Source organism: Epinephelus lanceolatus, chromosome 1 (genome assembly GCF_041903045.1).
Source record: "Epinephelus lanceolatus isolate andai-2023 chromosome 1, ASM4190304v1, whole genome shotgun sequence".
Taxonomy (NCBI): domain Eukaryota; kingdom Metazoa; phylum Chordata; class Actinopteri; order Perciformes; family Serranidae; genus Epinephelus; species Epinephelus lanceolatus.
The window spans coordinates 16,850,575-16,864,348 of NC_135734.1; the positions used below are offsets into that span (position 1 = coordinate 16,850,575).

Here is a 13,774-nt window from a genome sequence, read left to right on the forward strand (position 1 = left end):
CATTTAGGAGGACAAGATATCCAGGAAAGGCTATCACTTACAGTGACAATGTGTGTACAGTATGGGCACCCACACCGTCTGCTTGTCTGTCTGTTTGATTGATTCTGAAATCGGACATGCCACAGTCAAAGAGCACTGCTATCTATTCTTGCTCGCCCCTCCACACACACACTTTGCCGTTAGTATCACTCACCATTAGATGCTGTGAAATCGATGGCCACAGTGAAATTGATCTGCGTCCTGGAAGGAGGATGGAGAGGAGGACATGGGGGAAAATATCAACGACAGAGACTCGGCAGCAATAACAACAAGCCAGGCCACATTAAATTCCAGTGCTCTCGCACCCAGTCACACACAGACACATACACACACACATACACACACATTGTCTGATAAGAGAAAAGATATCTAAAACGAAGGAACATCCTACACAAAACATGGCAATTATTTTTTATGATGATACTGCTACAAAGGGATCAACATTGCCGTTAGTTTTTTTAGTTTTCCTCTGCATTAAGACACATATCTGTCTGACTCTCACCTCGGTGAGAAGGCGTAGCAGGAGGTGCGGAGGAGCCCTTGAGACGCTTAGCTGGGTAACAAGCAATTGATGGAGCACTTAAGAGCAAATCATAATCCAATTTTCCCTGCTGATGAGGCACTCGTCTCTTCTTGCTAATTTACGACAATGAGACGAGGCCTCTGGGGGCCAGAATGACAGCCTCTCATTATCTACGAGAGCCACCAGGGAGTGAGGCGAAAGAATGATAATAAAGTGAATGCGTTAAAGATTCACATTAACCTTTCAGTTTGGGGTGGGGACAGAGAATATGCCACAGCCTGACCTCGCCAACCTTAGCATTAATTAAACTTGATTGTATCAAGTCGTGAATGTGTTGCTATGCATCGGATGGCAGGTATGCATAGTGTACATCTGCACCTTCGACTGTGGTTCTTCTTCCCAGTTGAAAATACAGGTTTTAGGTGTGGATTTCCCGTCCATTCTATGTATGTGTGTGTGTGTTTGAGTGTGTGTGGGCCTTTGAGCTTTTTTTTTTTTTTTTTTTAAAATACTGACATTTAGCCCAGACATCTTTTGCAGACTCTTGTCACTCTGCTGAACCCTTGTAAAATGAGCCTCCTTGACACTTCAAATGACACTGCAGTCTTGTCTGTTCTGTCTTTCCTACCATCTCATTTTGTTCCTTATTCCCTCTCCTTTCTAACACAACTACAATGCAGCTACAGTTATTTTACTTTTTCCCTGTGGGCAAAATATCAACTTCGCTGTATTTTTTTTTTTTTTTACCAACATGTCTTTACACCAACTATCACACACAGCTTTTCTTCTTCTAGTTTTTCTCTCTTACAACACTACCTCATCCTAATTCAGATTCTACGATGGTAAACGCTAATGTTGTTCAAATTATTAACCTGATATGAGTGCACTGAACCATAATCAGCCAAGAGATATGACCTCTATCATTATAGTCCAAGCATATTATGTGCTCTCATTCCTTGGTACTGAGATGTCCCAGCGCTACTCACTTGAAAAGAGGGGCAAAATCAATAGTCTGACGACATTTAATTTCACCTCAGTCTACACTTTATTTAAATAGCCAAATTATTCTTGTCCTTTATGATTAGAGTGGTTGTCAAATAAGACATAAAAGCTGCCTGGGTTCACTCCACATTGTGATGAAAGGTGTAACACCAAATATTACAGAAAAATGCTTCAACAACTGATGTAGAAAGATTTTTACAAGTGCTGCTTCTCCATTTTTCAAGAGCTGGGACAGTTTAAGTGACACACTTTCCTAACTTTCATCCTCTTTCTAAAGAGGTCCACATTTGCAAGAACCAACTCTCTAACGTGTCATTCAGTAAGTACCAGAGTAATGTTAGGGGGCAGACTGATGGGGGTGATATTTTTGAAGTGAGGCCACTAAACCTTAAGTTTATTGTATCATAGATCAGCCAAAGCCAGGAACTGTCAGTGGAATCTGTCACACTTGTCAGCTCTGCCACAGCCCATAAAGACCGTGACAGCCTACCCGCTGTGATGGGACAGTAGAGATCAAAGCGCAGCCCCAACCTGCCTGAAAGGCACACTTCACCTGAGACATACTTGATATTCACATGTCAACCTCCAGCTCTAAAGCTAAATTGAGGTCGAAGGGCTGGTACCCACTGTGAAATCGGTTTGGCCTTGGCTAGCTTATTTAAAATATATTTGGCACTTGAATACAACAGACAGGACCTACTGTGAATTTATTAATCTGATTAACAAAGTTAGGTAGTTTAGGTGCCACTATATGAAAGATAAGGGCATTGAAATATATGCATTTTATTACAATTTTAATGAAGACTCTACAGATATATTATACTTCTCATTATAAGTAATTTATCATCAAGATGACTCTCTATAATAATTTTCATGTGTCATTACTCCTTTACAAGATCTTTAAAAAAAAAACAAAAAAACTTCATTCTTATTTCAGTACTGCTGCTTTAGCTATTATTGCTAATAATATGTGGTCAGATTTGTCTTTTCACATAAAATAAAATTTTCATTTTAAAAATTGCTCAAATGACGATGTGACTAATGTGAAAAGGGACACGCTATGTAATGACAGACCCATGGATAATTATCACTGAACTTTGCGTTTTAGCATGCTCAGCTCATTGTTTAGGTTTTACGGCCTGTAATAATACTTTTATTTCAGCCTCACCTCTTACGTTAGCGAACATCCCAGCAAAAGCTTTTTTTTTTGTCCAGTAAAAGCTGTGATAAAGCCAGTGTGTGCTACCTGCTTCACACCAAATGGCACGCAGCCAACTCAGTAACTACCTGGTGAACATTTAACAGCCAAAGAACCAGATATATTTCCTGGGAGTTGGTAGAGAGCAAAACTGAGCCAAAAGGAGAGGGAAAGCTGGACTTAAATTTGCCAAGTGGACAGACATGACTCCAATACTAATATGCTCAGTGTCTTTTGAACATGTTAGCCATAACAACTTTTTAAAGCAGGAGCCTTTAATGCTTTTCAGGCCAATGACCCTTTTGCTTAAAGAAAGATGGAGCAAAGACCCCCAACTACATACGGTATACAGTTGCACTTGAGATAATTCTCTGAATATTTTCATGTCTTAAATAGCTCATGTTTGCCTAGCTGCTGAGCTGGCAGCACTTTGGCTCGGTGCATTAGCCTCACCCTCTGCACTTTCGCCAGTGGTTACTGAGGTGGACGGTGTGTCAGTCTCTTGCACGAAAAGTTACATTACAATTCACTGTGTCTCACAAGAGTGTCCATACACTTGGAATAATAATACAGCTAATTGGCCATTAAGTTTCAACAGTACGTTAATGTTAGCTTACTAGTTCACCTTGCCTTTTTTTGATGGATAGACCAATTTATCTTTGCTGTAATATGTTGGATTCATGTTATTGCGTAATTTCAGATATGTTTTATTTCTGAGGAAAAAAAATTAAAAGTAAATTAAAAATTGAATTATCAAACATTTATTTGCCCCCTCTCCCACATTAACTCTGAGCACCCTTGTGGGTACGTGGACCCCCTGTTTAAGGCCTAGGTTTTAAGGTATAAATATATCAGTGTTATGTTGACAACATGTTACGCTGCCCCCAAGTGGCCAAAAAAAAACCAAACAAACAATGAATGCAGGCTTTAGGAAATAGATGCGATCTTCAGTGCCCCATGGAATGAACACCTCAACTTCCTAGATGGAAAAATGAACCTTAAATGGTGACGTTATGTGAACATAACATTTAAAAGTTGTTTTAATTAGTACTAGCCCTCTTTTTGTCAAATCAAAAACGATTTCTCTCTTTAACTGATTTTCCATTGGCTAATACATTAAATCACTCAGTATGTCACTGTGTTGTGTTTAACCATGTTTGTTTCGACAGGAGTTGCAGTCATACAAGGACGTAAAGAAGTTTCATGGGCTTTTTTTAAGTATGTAGACAGTCTTTCCCACTCACCCTCCTTTGATGTAATCTAAGAATGTGAACTCTGACTCCACTGAGAACGAGAGCAGGGTCACCTGGAATTAAAGACAAGGAGAAACATTTAATTAAACATGACGGTAATGATCTTTTCCTCCTAAGTACAGAAAAACCTCCACATCTTGTTGTGGCTCAGCACTTGACACTTCAGTCAAAGATGTGAGCCGGCTGGTTTCTCACAACTGATTCATTTACATTGCCAAAGGACAAGTTTGAAGAGAGGATGAGATCCATTTGTATGCATTACATGCACATGCCCACACTGCTGGGTAAGTTGTGTGAAAATTGGTGTCTCAATTGGTTGTTGGTGTCGCCCACTCTGATCTCTCAGATCCTGTCCTTCAAACTCAGTGCCTTCATATTTCATTTTGTCCTGCTTATGTAGGCTACTGCAAGTACTACCCAAAGTACATCTTGCATAACCACCTACAGCACCATACACTATGGTATATAATGGACACAGTGTTTGCGTACAGGCAATGCACATAAACACACTAGAGGATGTCAGTTTTGGTTAATTTCGCTTACGTTGGCCTGAAACCCATTTAACATTACAAGCAAAATGATGTGAAATACAAGAGGCCTTTCCTTTTGGTTCCATTAATTTTGAGCTTTAGTGCTGCATTTCAAAGCGCTATCCATTTAAAGGTGGTAAAATTTGAATGTATTGCGATGGAAATGTCTCGCCTTTCTTTAAATTTTCTGTTGGCTTTGCTGACAGACAGCCTGCTAGCCACATACACATACAGAAACATAGCAGCCACTGCCCATTCACTGGTCTCCACTGGTGAGCTAGCCTTGGCTGCTCTGCACTGGTTTAGGTGAGAGCTAAGTTAGCTAAGGCTAAGGCTAGCGGCCAAGGCTAGTGATGGCTGACCAGTAGAGACCAGAGGATGGGCACTTGGCTATGTTTGCGCATGTTAACGCAGCTAGCCAGCTGTCCATCTCCCAACAGATCTGGGTGATGTGCAGTGCAGTAAACTGAAGAGTAGCAAAATTAATCCCCCGACCGATATGTGTAACCAGTCAAAACAGTTGACAGTTAACATCCCTAATACACACAGATTGAGCAGGACACAATGTCAAGCTCAGCTCACATCCCAGCTACATCAGCTGATCTCAAACAGCCAATCAACTGATGGATCAGCTGATTGATGAAAGGGAGTCAGCTGATAGATCACATGATTCCTTTCTATGCAATCAATTGGCGAATCTCATTCAGGGCCCTATTTAAACTGCTCTGGCCTGCCTACTGTTGCTGCGTCCTCTGTAAGCCGCTTTGCAACATGCCTCCACCCCAGCTCCTCCTTTTCATGTTGTGTCTGACTTATCAATGTCATTTCTGTTTGTCATTGATGCTGGCTATGGTCTATTCCTAGGGGTCTTTGCTGCTGCTCTCCCTGCCTTAGGCTTTCCATATAGGCACATGAAAGGGCCAGGAGGTATGCTCTCTCCGCCTTAGGCTTTCCATGTTTGCGTGTGGAAGGGCGGAGTGGTGCGCTCTCTCTCTCTCTCTCTCTCTCTCTCTCTCTCTCTCTCTTTTTACCAGATGTCTTAATTAATTGGTGTGTGATACAAGAATTAATGAGGAAATCTATTTTTTTTTCCACAACAGCACAGATTGGCATTGTCTTCCAAGGAGCCAACACTTGTGTGATACTTAAAGAGGGAATTATTTAACAGAGGAGAAGTAGGTGTGTGAAGCAGAAAAAAAAGAGGCACAGTGCCAGTCCTGGTTTGTTGCTGGTGTCATACTCACTGTCCCAGAGTTGACATATTTCTTTTTCTTCATTTTCTTCTTGGTATTAATCACCTAAAAAAAACAAAATGTACAAGTAAAAATATATTGCCCATAATTTAGTCAAAAAGAACTTGCTTTGAATCAATATAATGGCTCTAAAGTAAAAATATTGACAATATTTGAAACATTATTTCATATAAAGGAGATTATAATCACAGACATGTACATAACAAACCTAGGCCCACATATTTTTTTTTTATAAAAAATGCAAAAATATGGTATTTAAATTGTTGCTTTAAACAGCCAAATTTGGTTACGGAATCTTACATTACCCATAATCAACCTAATAATAAAACAGACATGTGTGAAAACAATTTAAAAATTCTGTCTTAAAAAAAAAATCTGTGAGAAAAATCTGTTTTCTTAAGCTAGGCTCTTCAGCTGTAAACATTTTATTCAGACTTCGAAAAATCAGTCAACCTTTAATCCATCCAACCGAAATATTGCATTACTACCGTATAATTATAAAACTCACATATAATTTCTTCTTTGCTGGATTTGGCTTGCAACTATGTATTTTTACACACATTAAAATAGAATTTCCATTATCTCACCTTCTTTTACACACATTCACACCCTGTAGTTTTACAACAAATGTAATGAAGGCGTGTATGTGGGCAGTATGAGATTTGTGCAGTTTGTCCATCCAAGTGAAGAGAGGAAATTAGGGACGGTGAGAAAGGATGTGTGTGCATGAAGCAACCTGATGTGTATAAGTAGAGAGTGTAGCTTATGTAAGATCAATTAAAAACACTTATCTTGAGTATCTTATACACTTCAGTGACACTATTATACAGGGAAAGTTTGGAAATTCAAACAAATCTGAAACTACAAAGAAACTGATGGATGCGACAGGCTTTAGCAGCGAGACTTAACATTTACTGTACCGGTATTCTGCCGGCTCCAGAGCAAGAGAGAAATGTCAATCCGGAGACCAAAGACGTCTCAGCTCATTACCTCGATCCTCTATGGCTGCGAGGCATGAAAGTGACAGCCCCTAATTTAACATGGAGGGATGGCAATTTGTCTGACACACCGAACAATCTGCTGATGCAAAAACTAAAGGGCCTTTCAGTCTCACTGGGAGGTGGAGGGGAATCAGGAGTAGCTTATAATGGAGCTGACATCCAAAAGACAGGTATTTGTCCTTTAGTTGGAGGCCACCAAACCACAGAAGCCAGAAGGTACTGACATGTCCTCCTTTATGGTCAGATAGTGACTTTCAAAAGTTTTTTTTAATTAATCAATTTCTTTGTACAAGGGTTAATGTTTTATGGTGGCCTTAATACTTATAATCTTACAACAAAAACATGTCCACATAAATTAACATAATATAATCTGCTCTGGATGAAACAAGTAGTGATTTCAAAACACAGGACACACACATGTCATTTTCAGGCCCTGCATCGCCCTTGGATTCTGCAAAATGAGTCGGATTTGTAATTTGCATACAGAGCTGTATTGTGTGCTATAAAGGGACACATTAAGCTATCCCATGAGAAGTGCTGAGAAATAGCTATCATAATTCTAAATCCCTGGATTGTTTTCCTATTAATCCTGTTTCACGCTGCTGCTAATAGCTCCGTTTCTATGTGTGTCAGCATTCAGGTGATTATAGTGGCGAAATAAATCTAATAATAACAAATGAAGAACTTTGGCAGAAGAAATATTTAATTGGATATATAACTGCTCGGGGAAGGCTGGGGAGACATGCACAAATACTGTGCCATACACATGCCCTTTAAGAAATGAATTAGGAATATATGGGATAACTTTTTCGACATGTTTTTTTTGTAGCTCTTGAATAAATGCATCGGCTTGCCGCAGGAGCAGAAGATGGAAAGGAATGTGCTAGAGTAATGGAAAACAGTGCAACAGTGATGTCAGAGATAGAAATGTCACTCGTGTCAGAAATGGGATCTAAGACGCCCAGCGTAGAGGGATTCCAGATCTCAGGAGCCAACAGACACGTTGTTGAACTGTGAAAACACTGGAATTACTCACCTCGTACACATTGAACTGACTCTGCCCTCGAGCTAGCTCTCGGTAGCTGGTCGTAAAATCCCCGATGAAGTCATGGCTGGGAAAAGGGATGAAAGGAGAGAAACACCAGCGAGTAAGAAAAAAATGTCAGGTAATAACAGGACAGGGAATGATTGGTTCCTCGGGTGAATAGTTCTGAAAACTGTCACCTTAAACTTGGCTGCTGATATTTTATAATTGAAGATTGCATTCACACTCACCTGCCATCTCTATCCCAATCGTACACCTCCACTTTGATCGTTCTTGAGAAAAACAAAAACAGACGTGCACACAATCAGGTTAGAGTTTTAGGATCTTGCGCACAAGACTAGTCAGTGTGGAAACTGATGTCTGCTGTGCAAGTTGAAGGATTGTTTACTGCTGCCAAGCTGTCTTGTTATTCTGTGCTCGGCACAGAAGAGAGAAGTTCTCTTATTTTGGCATCAAACCATGTTTACATTCAGTGTTTCTCACCAAACCACGCTGTGGATATCCTTGAGGTCTAACAAATATTGTTAGTGCATCTCCTTCCTCATAAAACATTTGCAAAGCAGGTTTTTAAAAAAAACATTTTCTGTTGTACGTCGTTTACATCCGTTTTTACTTGTTAGTAGTCTTCACCTCCTTTCTTGGCACATTGCTACGTTTGTTGCCGCGTTCCTGCCACCATCTGTCAGTTAGCGGAATAGTGTGAAAACTACAGCAGGATGTAGAGTTGCCCATGTGCTTGCTTGCACGATAAAGAGATGCAGATGTAAAAACATAGCCCCTTTGAAATGCTCCAGGACATTTGTTGATGCGCTACAAACAAAACCGTTATCCGCAAAGGTCTCGTCTTCTGCAAAACAAGACCAGGTGATTCAAATTGGTAAAAAACACTGAATAAAAAAAAGTTTCACATTACAAATCAGTGTTTTTCCAACACAGTTAGGCTTGTCAAGTAGGAGCTGCTAACTATGGTGGCTATTGCAAAAATGCAAACAGCCCTCTCTAGAGCTAGCATTTGGTTTGCTCATTCTGGGCTACTGTAGAAACATAGCGGTGCAACATGGTGGACTCTGCGGATGAGGACCTGCTCCCCATGTAAATATAAATGTCTCATTCTAAGGTAACAAGGTAACAACGATTCTTATTTAAGGTGATTATTAGACTAAAGAAAACATGTTTATATTATATTCCATTTCTGACAGTATATCCCCCCAAATCCTACACACTATTGAAAGGTACTTGGTACTTGATACCTTTAATAAATAGACCGAAATAACTCACTACTAGGTAGTCCAGTTAACAATACCTGCAATTTGATCTCAGGTGGGCCAGACCAGTGAACCCATTGCATAATAATTGCTTTTTTTAGTTTAAAGACATACATTCTGAAAATGTTCATCCATTTACAAAACAGATGAACAGCCTGCAGTATCATCAAAAAATATGTGCAAATTCAACAGTATGTCTCAGTTTTTCCACATTCAGTCAGTCTGCTACTCACTTTCATTACATGTGCATCTTTTTCATAATTTCCACTAAAGCAGAAGCTGTTGAAGAAGCAGGTTAAATCATCCCCTGCCTTACAGACCATTTACAATCTGAAGTTTTGTGCAGCAGGGCTCCACTAATTTTATTTTAAGATAGAGGTCTGATACAGATTCTTTTGTACTGCAGCTGCTTGTTGACAATATGTTTCACAATGTTCAATATCTTTAAACTAGTCCATACCCATTGAGTGCACAGTTGCCCATGTACAGTTTCACATGGTGTGTGTTTGGGATACAGGTCATAGGAAATTGCAGATTAAATAGTCAACTGAACCCATTAAGAAGAGCAATGTATTCAGACAGAGTTTTTCTGAATTTGATAGAATGATTGCTTTATTGAAAGTACAGTAGATTGACCACGTCAGTGAGTAGAAAAATGTGGGACAGACCGAATGACTGACTGACAGAATGACACACTGACAGTTTCCGTGATTATGTACAGCATACCATACCATGACTTAGTCATACCAAAAATTAGAAAACAAAAAAACATTCAGCCACAGGGGGAGCCACAGCGATCGGTCACATTTTAGCCATTTCTAAGCATTTTTCTGTTGTTATAGCGCCACCCAGTTGCCAATTAGAGTTAAATTTCTCCAGTCACCTTGAGGCGTCCTGTTCTATATATCTACCAAGTTTAGTAAAAATCGATATGGCGGTTAGGCCTAGATAAGAAATTAGCTCACTAGCGCCCCCATTTTGTTTGATGGGGTCAATAATGGAGGGGTCCCCTCAGATTATGTGTGGTCATATGCCTACAAAGTTGCGTGGTGATCGGTGAAACCCTTGAGATGTTATACACCTTTATGTGATGAGCCACGCCCTCCGCAATATACATTGCCTTATAGAAGCTCAGTTTTAGTAAGTTTTCCAACTTTTGCCAAGAGGGAACTTTAGATATTGGTCCCTAGATTATGTTCACCGAGTTTCATGCAGATCGGTCAAACTTCCTAGGAAGAGATCGATTTTAAGTGTTTTTCAAAAAATTCAAAATGGTGGAAAATCTGTATAACCAGAAGTTATGGGTTCTTAGGCAAATTTGTTTCATGTCTCTACGACATACGGGGTATGAGATATGCCCATTCAAAGTTTGCAATTTCAGTTGGTTGTTATAGCGCCCCCCTTTGGCCAATTAATGTAATATTGCTTCATTCGCATCCTTCCATGATCCTCTACCACTGTGCCAAATTTCACATGGATTTACCAAGACAGTGAGGAGAAAAACGTGGAACAGAGACACACACACACACACACACACACACACACACACACACAGAGTTTTCGTCATTATATACTAAGATATGACCACAGTAAGTATTAATCTGTATTCTGGTCAGGGTGGAAAAGCCTCTGAAGCAGTATTTTACATTAAGTTTCTAGTATCTAGTGGGCCGGTTGTGGCCCCTGGGCCATATGTCTAACACTCCTGTTCTAAAGTGTGGTTGTGCTACAAGCCTGTGGCATCTGATAGAAATAAAAGCATAACATGCAGAAGGATTCTTTCAAATGAAGTAGCCTTCTCTATCTGTATCACAATAAGGGTACTGTATTGGTACTGGTGTCGTAGTTTTTGACACGATACGCAGCCGTACTTATGGGACGTTTTTTCAACCATGATACCAACATGAAACCGAGCATTTAGGGAATACATCACATCACATCACACTGGGGAAAGATCACCACTCTGCTCAGCAATACCTTCATTAGCCTCATTAAGGCTTTGCAATTAACAAGGACAGGAGACAGTGGCCACAGGTGTGCACTCCTGTTTCATGTCAGTCCTTTGAGCCTTGGAGTTTTCAGTGCTAAATAAATAAGGCTCATCATCATTATTGAGCGCGACAAGGAGAGAGAAACATTGATGGTGTTTATTTATGTATTTAGTTTGAGTTTGTTAATTGTTCTGGTGTGTTGATGACTGAGTGATTCAGTGGATCTTAAGTAATTTTAGGTCTCTCAAAAAACGTATCTATTTTTAAACATTATACTGAGTACTTTGATATCATTTCATTCAAGTAATTGTGTTGAAATGGCGCCAAGGAAACCCTAAAATCAATTAAAACGGATGTCACTTTGTTCTAAAACTGGGATGCTTGCCAGCTTTAGAACGAGGCTGAGCAGCTGGCTGCACGTTGCAAGAAAAAAAGTCAACTTGTATAAAACACTCCCTCCAAAAAATCCGTAACTTCCAAACTGCAGCACATGTTAACTTCCAACATTCAAAAGAACATGACAAAAAAGACACTCTGATGCCATTTTACACAAATGCAGCAGAAACAATGTCCCTGCAGAGCGTTACAGAGAAAAAAAACATATTTTTTTGGCACCTGAGTCACATTGATCTCACCCCCGTGTCTCCCCTCTCCTCCCCATTTCGTCTTACACAAGTACTGACACCAGCCCAGATCCAAAGAGAATAGAAGCAAGCAGCACATCAGAGACTCTTTTTCCTGTCACTGAGGAATTGAAAGATGCCTGAAATAAGCCCAACTTCCTCTCTGCCACCTGGCCCCTGTCGTTCTGTGGTGACAGTTTGTTCTTTTGAGGTTATCTTCAAGGCTGTGAGAGAGAAAATGTTCACCCAGGTAGTGGAAACATGATGCTTCTCTTCTCTTCTAACAGGGAAGAGGCAAGTGAGATGCAGAGAGATACAGCAGAAACAGATAAAGTAAGACATCCCTTCCCTTGACCAATCCATGCGCAGTGCTAAGTGCAAGTGGTTTTAGTGCACGCCATGTTACGCAAAGTAACAGGAAGCTGTCATCATACCAGCTCAAAGCATTTTCCATTATTTCTATTCCAAATCCTAACAGAGAGCTGCATCAAAGCACTCCAGTGCTCAGATTCTTGAGTGGCCCCTTCACACTCTCAGAACAATATACACTCCAAAACTAATCTGCCGCAGATATCCTCAGCTACTATTCTAAGGCATCTTTAATGAACATGACTCATCTTCCGTAATGGAGGAGCAAATAATTGAAGGGAAAAAAACGGAGACTGCATTTGACACTGAACAATTCTTCAGCTCCAATTACACAGATCCGTCTGTGATCTTTTGCCAGGGATGGAAATAGACTTCGCTTGAGTCACCTGGGCTGGCACATTAATGAGAGAGTTGATTCTTTTGATGTTTTTAATGAATTATCAGCATAAAAATATATATCTTAGGTGCCACCTATACAGAAAAAAGCTCAGTATACAAGGGGGTATGAAGGATGTGTATATACAGTAGAGAAATGGAGGGAATAAATTTAAATTTCTACAACTTGGAAGCACCTTCAATTTCCCTCCTCTCTCTTCACGCTCCCACATCCTCTTCCCCTTGACATACTCATCTGGAACAGGGTCTTTGAAATATTGGATTTCTGTTTTTTTTCTCCTGTACCAATGCAAATATACTTACCTTTGCTGCCTGTGATCAGTTATTCCCCTCTACTTCATTTCTCCTCCTGTTCTCCACCCCCATCGCTTTTCCTAGTTACTCTCCTCGTCTTTTTCCAAAATGTAGTCTTCCAAAGCAGATTGTATGTATGTATACATATGGAGAGATGGATTTTGCTCGCTGTCACCAGAGACTCAACGGGATCCTGCCAGTTGAAGGACAGTCTGCCTAATCACTGCGCCACCCAGTCGCCAGCCAAAACAGTTTGAAGGTGTTTTTATCCATGTCTGTGTGTTTGTAAGATATTCTGAAAGGTTACCAATGGATCTGACTAAAATATGGTCGACAGATAGCCTTTGGCTATGATTCAGATGTGGGATTTTTGGATGTTGTTTCCTAGCAATAACAAGCAACACTTTACAGATAACAGATTTTATGCAGCAACAGTTGTGCACAGTCCAGTCGCTTTCAGCCTTTATTCAGCGTGGCTGCGCATTGTTATAGATGTTGTCTTGGCAGCAGAAGATTTCAAATTTTTATATTTGACAATATCACAAATCCTGTTCTTTGTAATAGTGGGGTTATTGGGGATGCACTGGTGCCATTTTTCCTGATGTAATACCAGTACAAAAACAAATTATACTGGCCGATTCTGGGCACTGAGCCAATACCAGTGCTTTCTATTCATTTTCCAATCTAAATTCTATATCCTACTGCACCTTCCAATGTAAACCAGTTGGGTGTCATTTCATATGCAAGGTAACATGAGGCTGTAATTACACTTTCCTTATTTATTAGAGAGCATGTGCATACGCCATTATTCTTAATAGGAATTGTATTGTTCTTCATGGTTTGTAACATTGTCTTTTTATAGTACATAAAGATTTTTAACTGGGATAGAACCCATAATCATCCTTGGGCAAAAGACTTTTCTGATTTAAATTATATATTTAGGAACAATTTAGGTCCCTTTGTGCCCAGTTAAGAACTGGTACCCTTCCTCT

The 13,774-nt window shown here is 40.0% G+C and overlaps 1 protein-coding gene across 2 annotated transcripts in view; it reads right to left on the minus strand.

Moving 5' to 3' along the window:
* Nucleotides 1-13,774, minus strand: part of cpne5b (copine Vb) — a 185,029-nt gene that overhangs the window by 21,580 nt on the left and 149,675 nt on the right. For both annotated transcript variants that reach the window (XM_033627403.2, XM_078166346.1), the window contains 5 exons: nucleotides 8,075-8,116; nucleotides 7,836-7,911; nucleotides 5,790-5,843; nucleotides 4,007-4,068; nucleotides 194-240 (listed from right to left, as the gene is read on the minus strand). In XM_033627403.2, coding sequence (XP_033483294.1) covers nucleotides 194-240; nucleotides 4,007-4,068; nucleotides 5,790-5,843; nucleotides 7,836-7,911; nucleotides 8,075-8,116 — 281 coding nt within the window. The remainder of the gene's footprint in view (nucleotides 1-193; nucleotides 241-4,006; nucleotides 4,069-5,789; nucleotides 5,844-7,835; nucleotides 7,912-8,074; nucleotides 8,117-13,774) is intronic.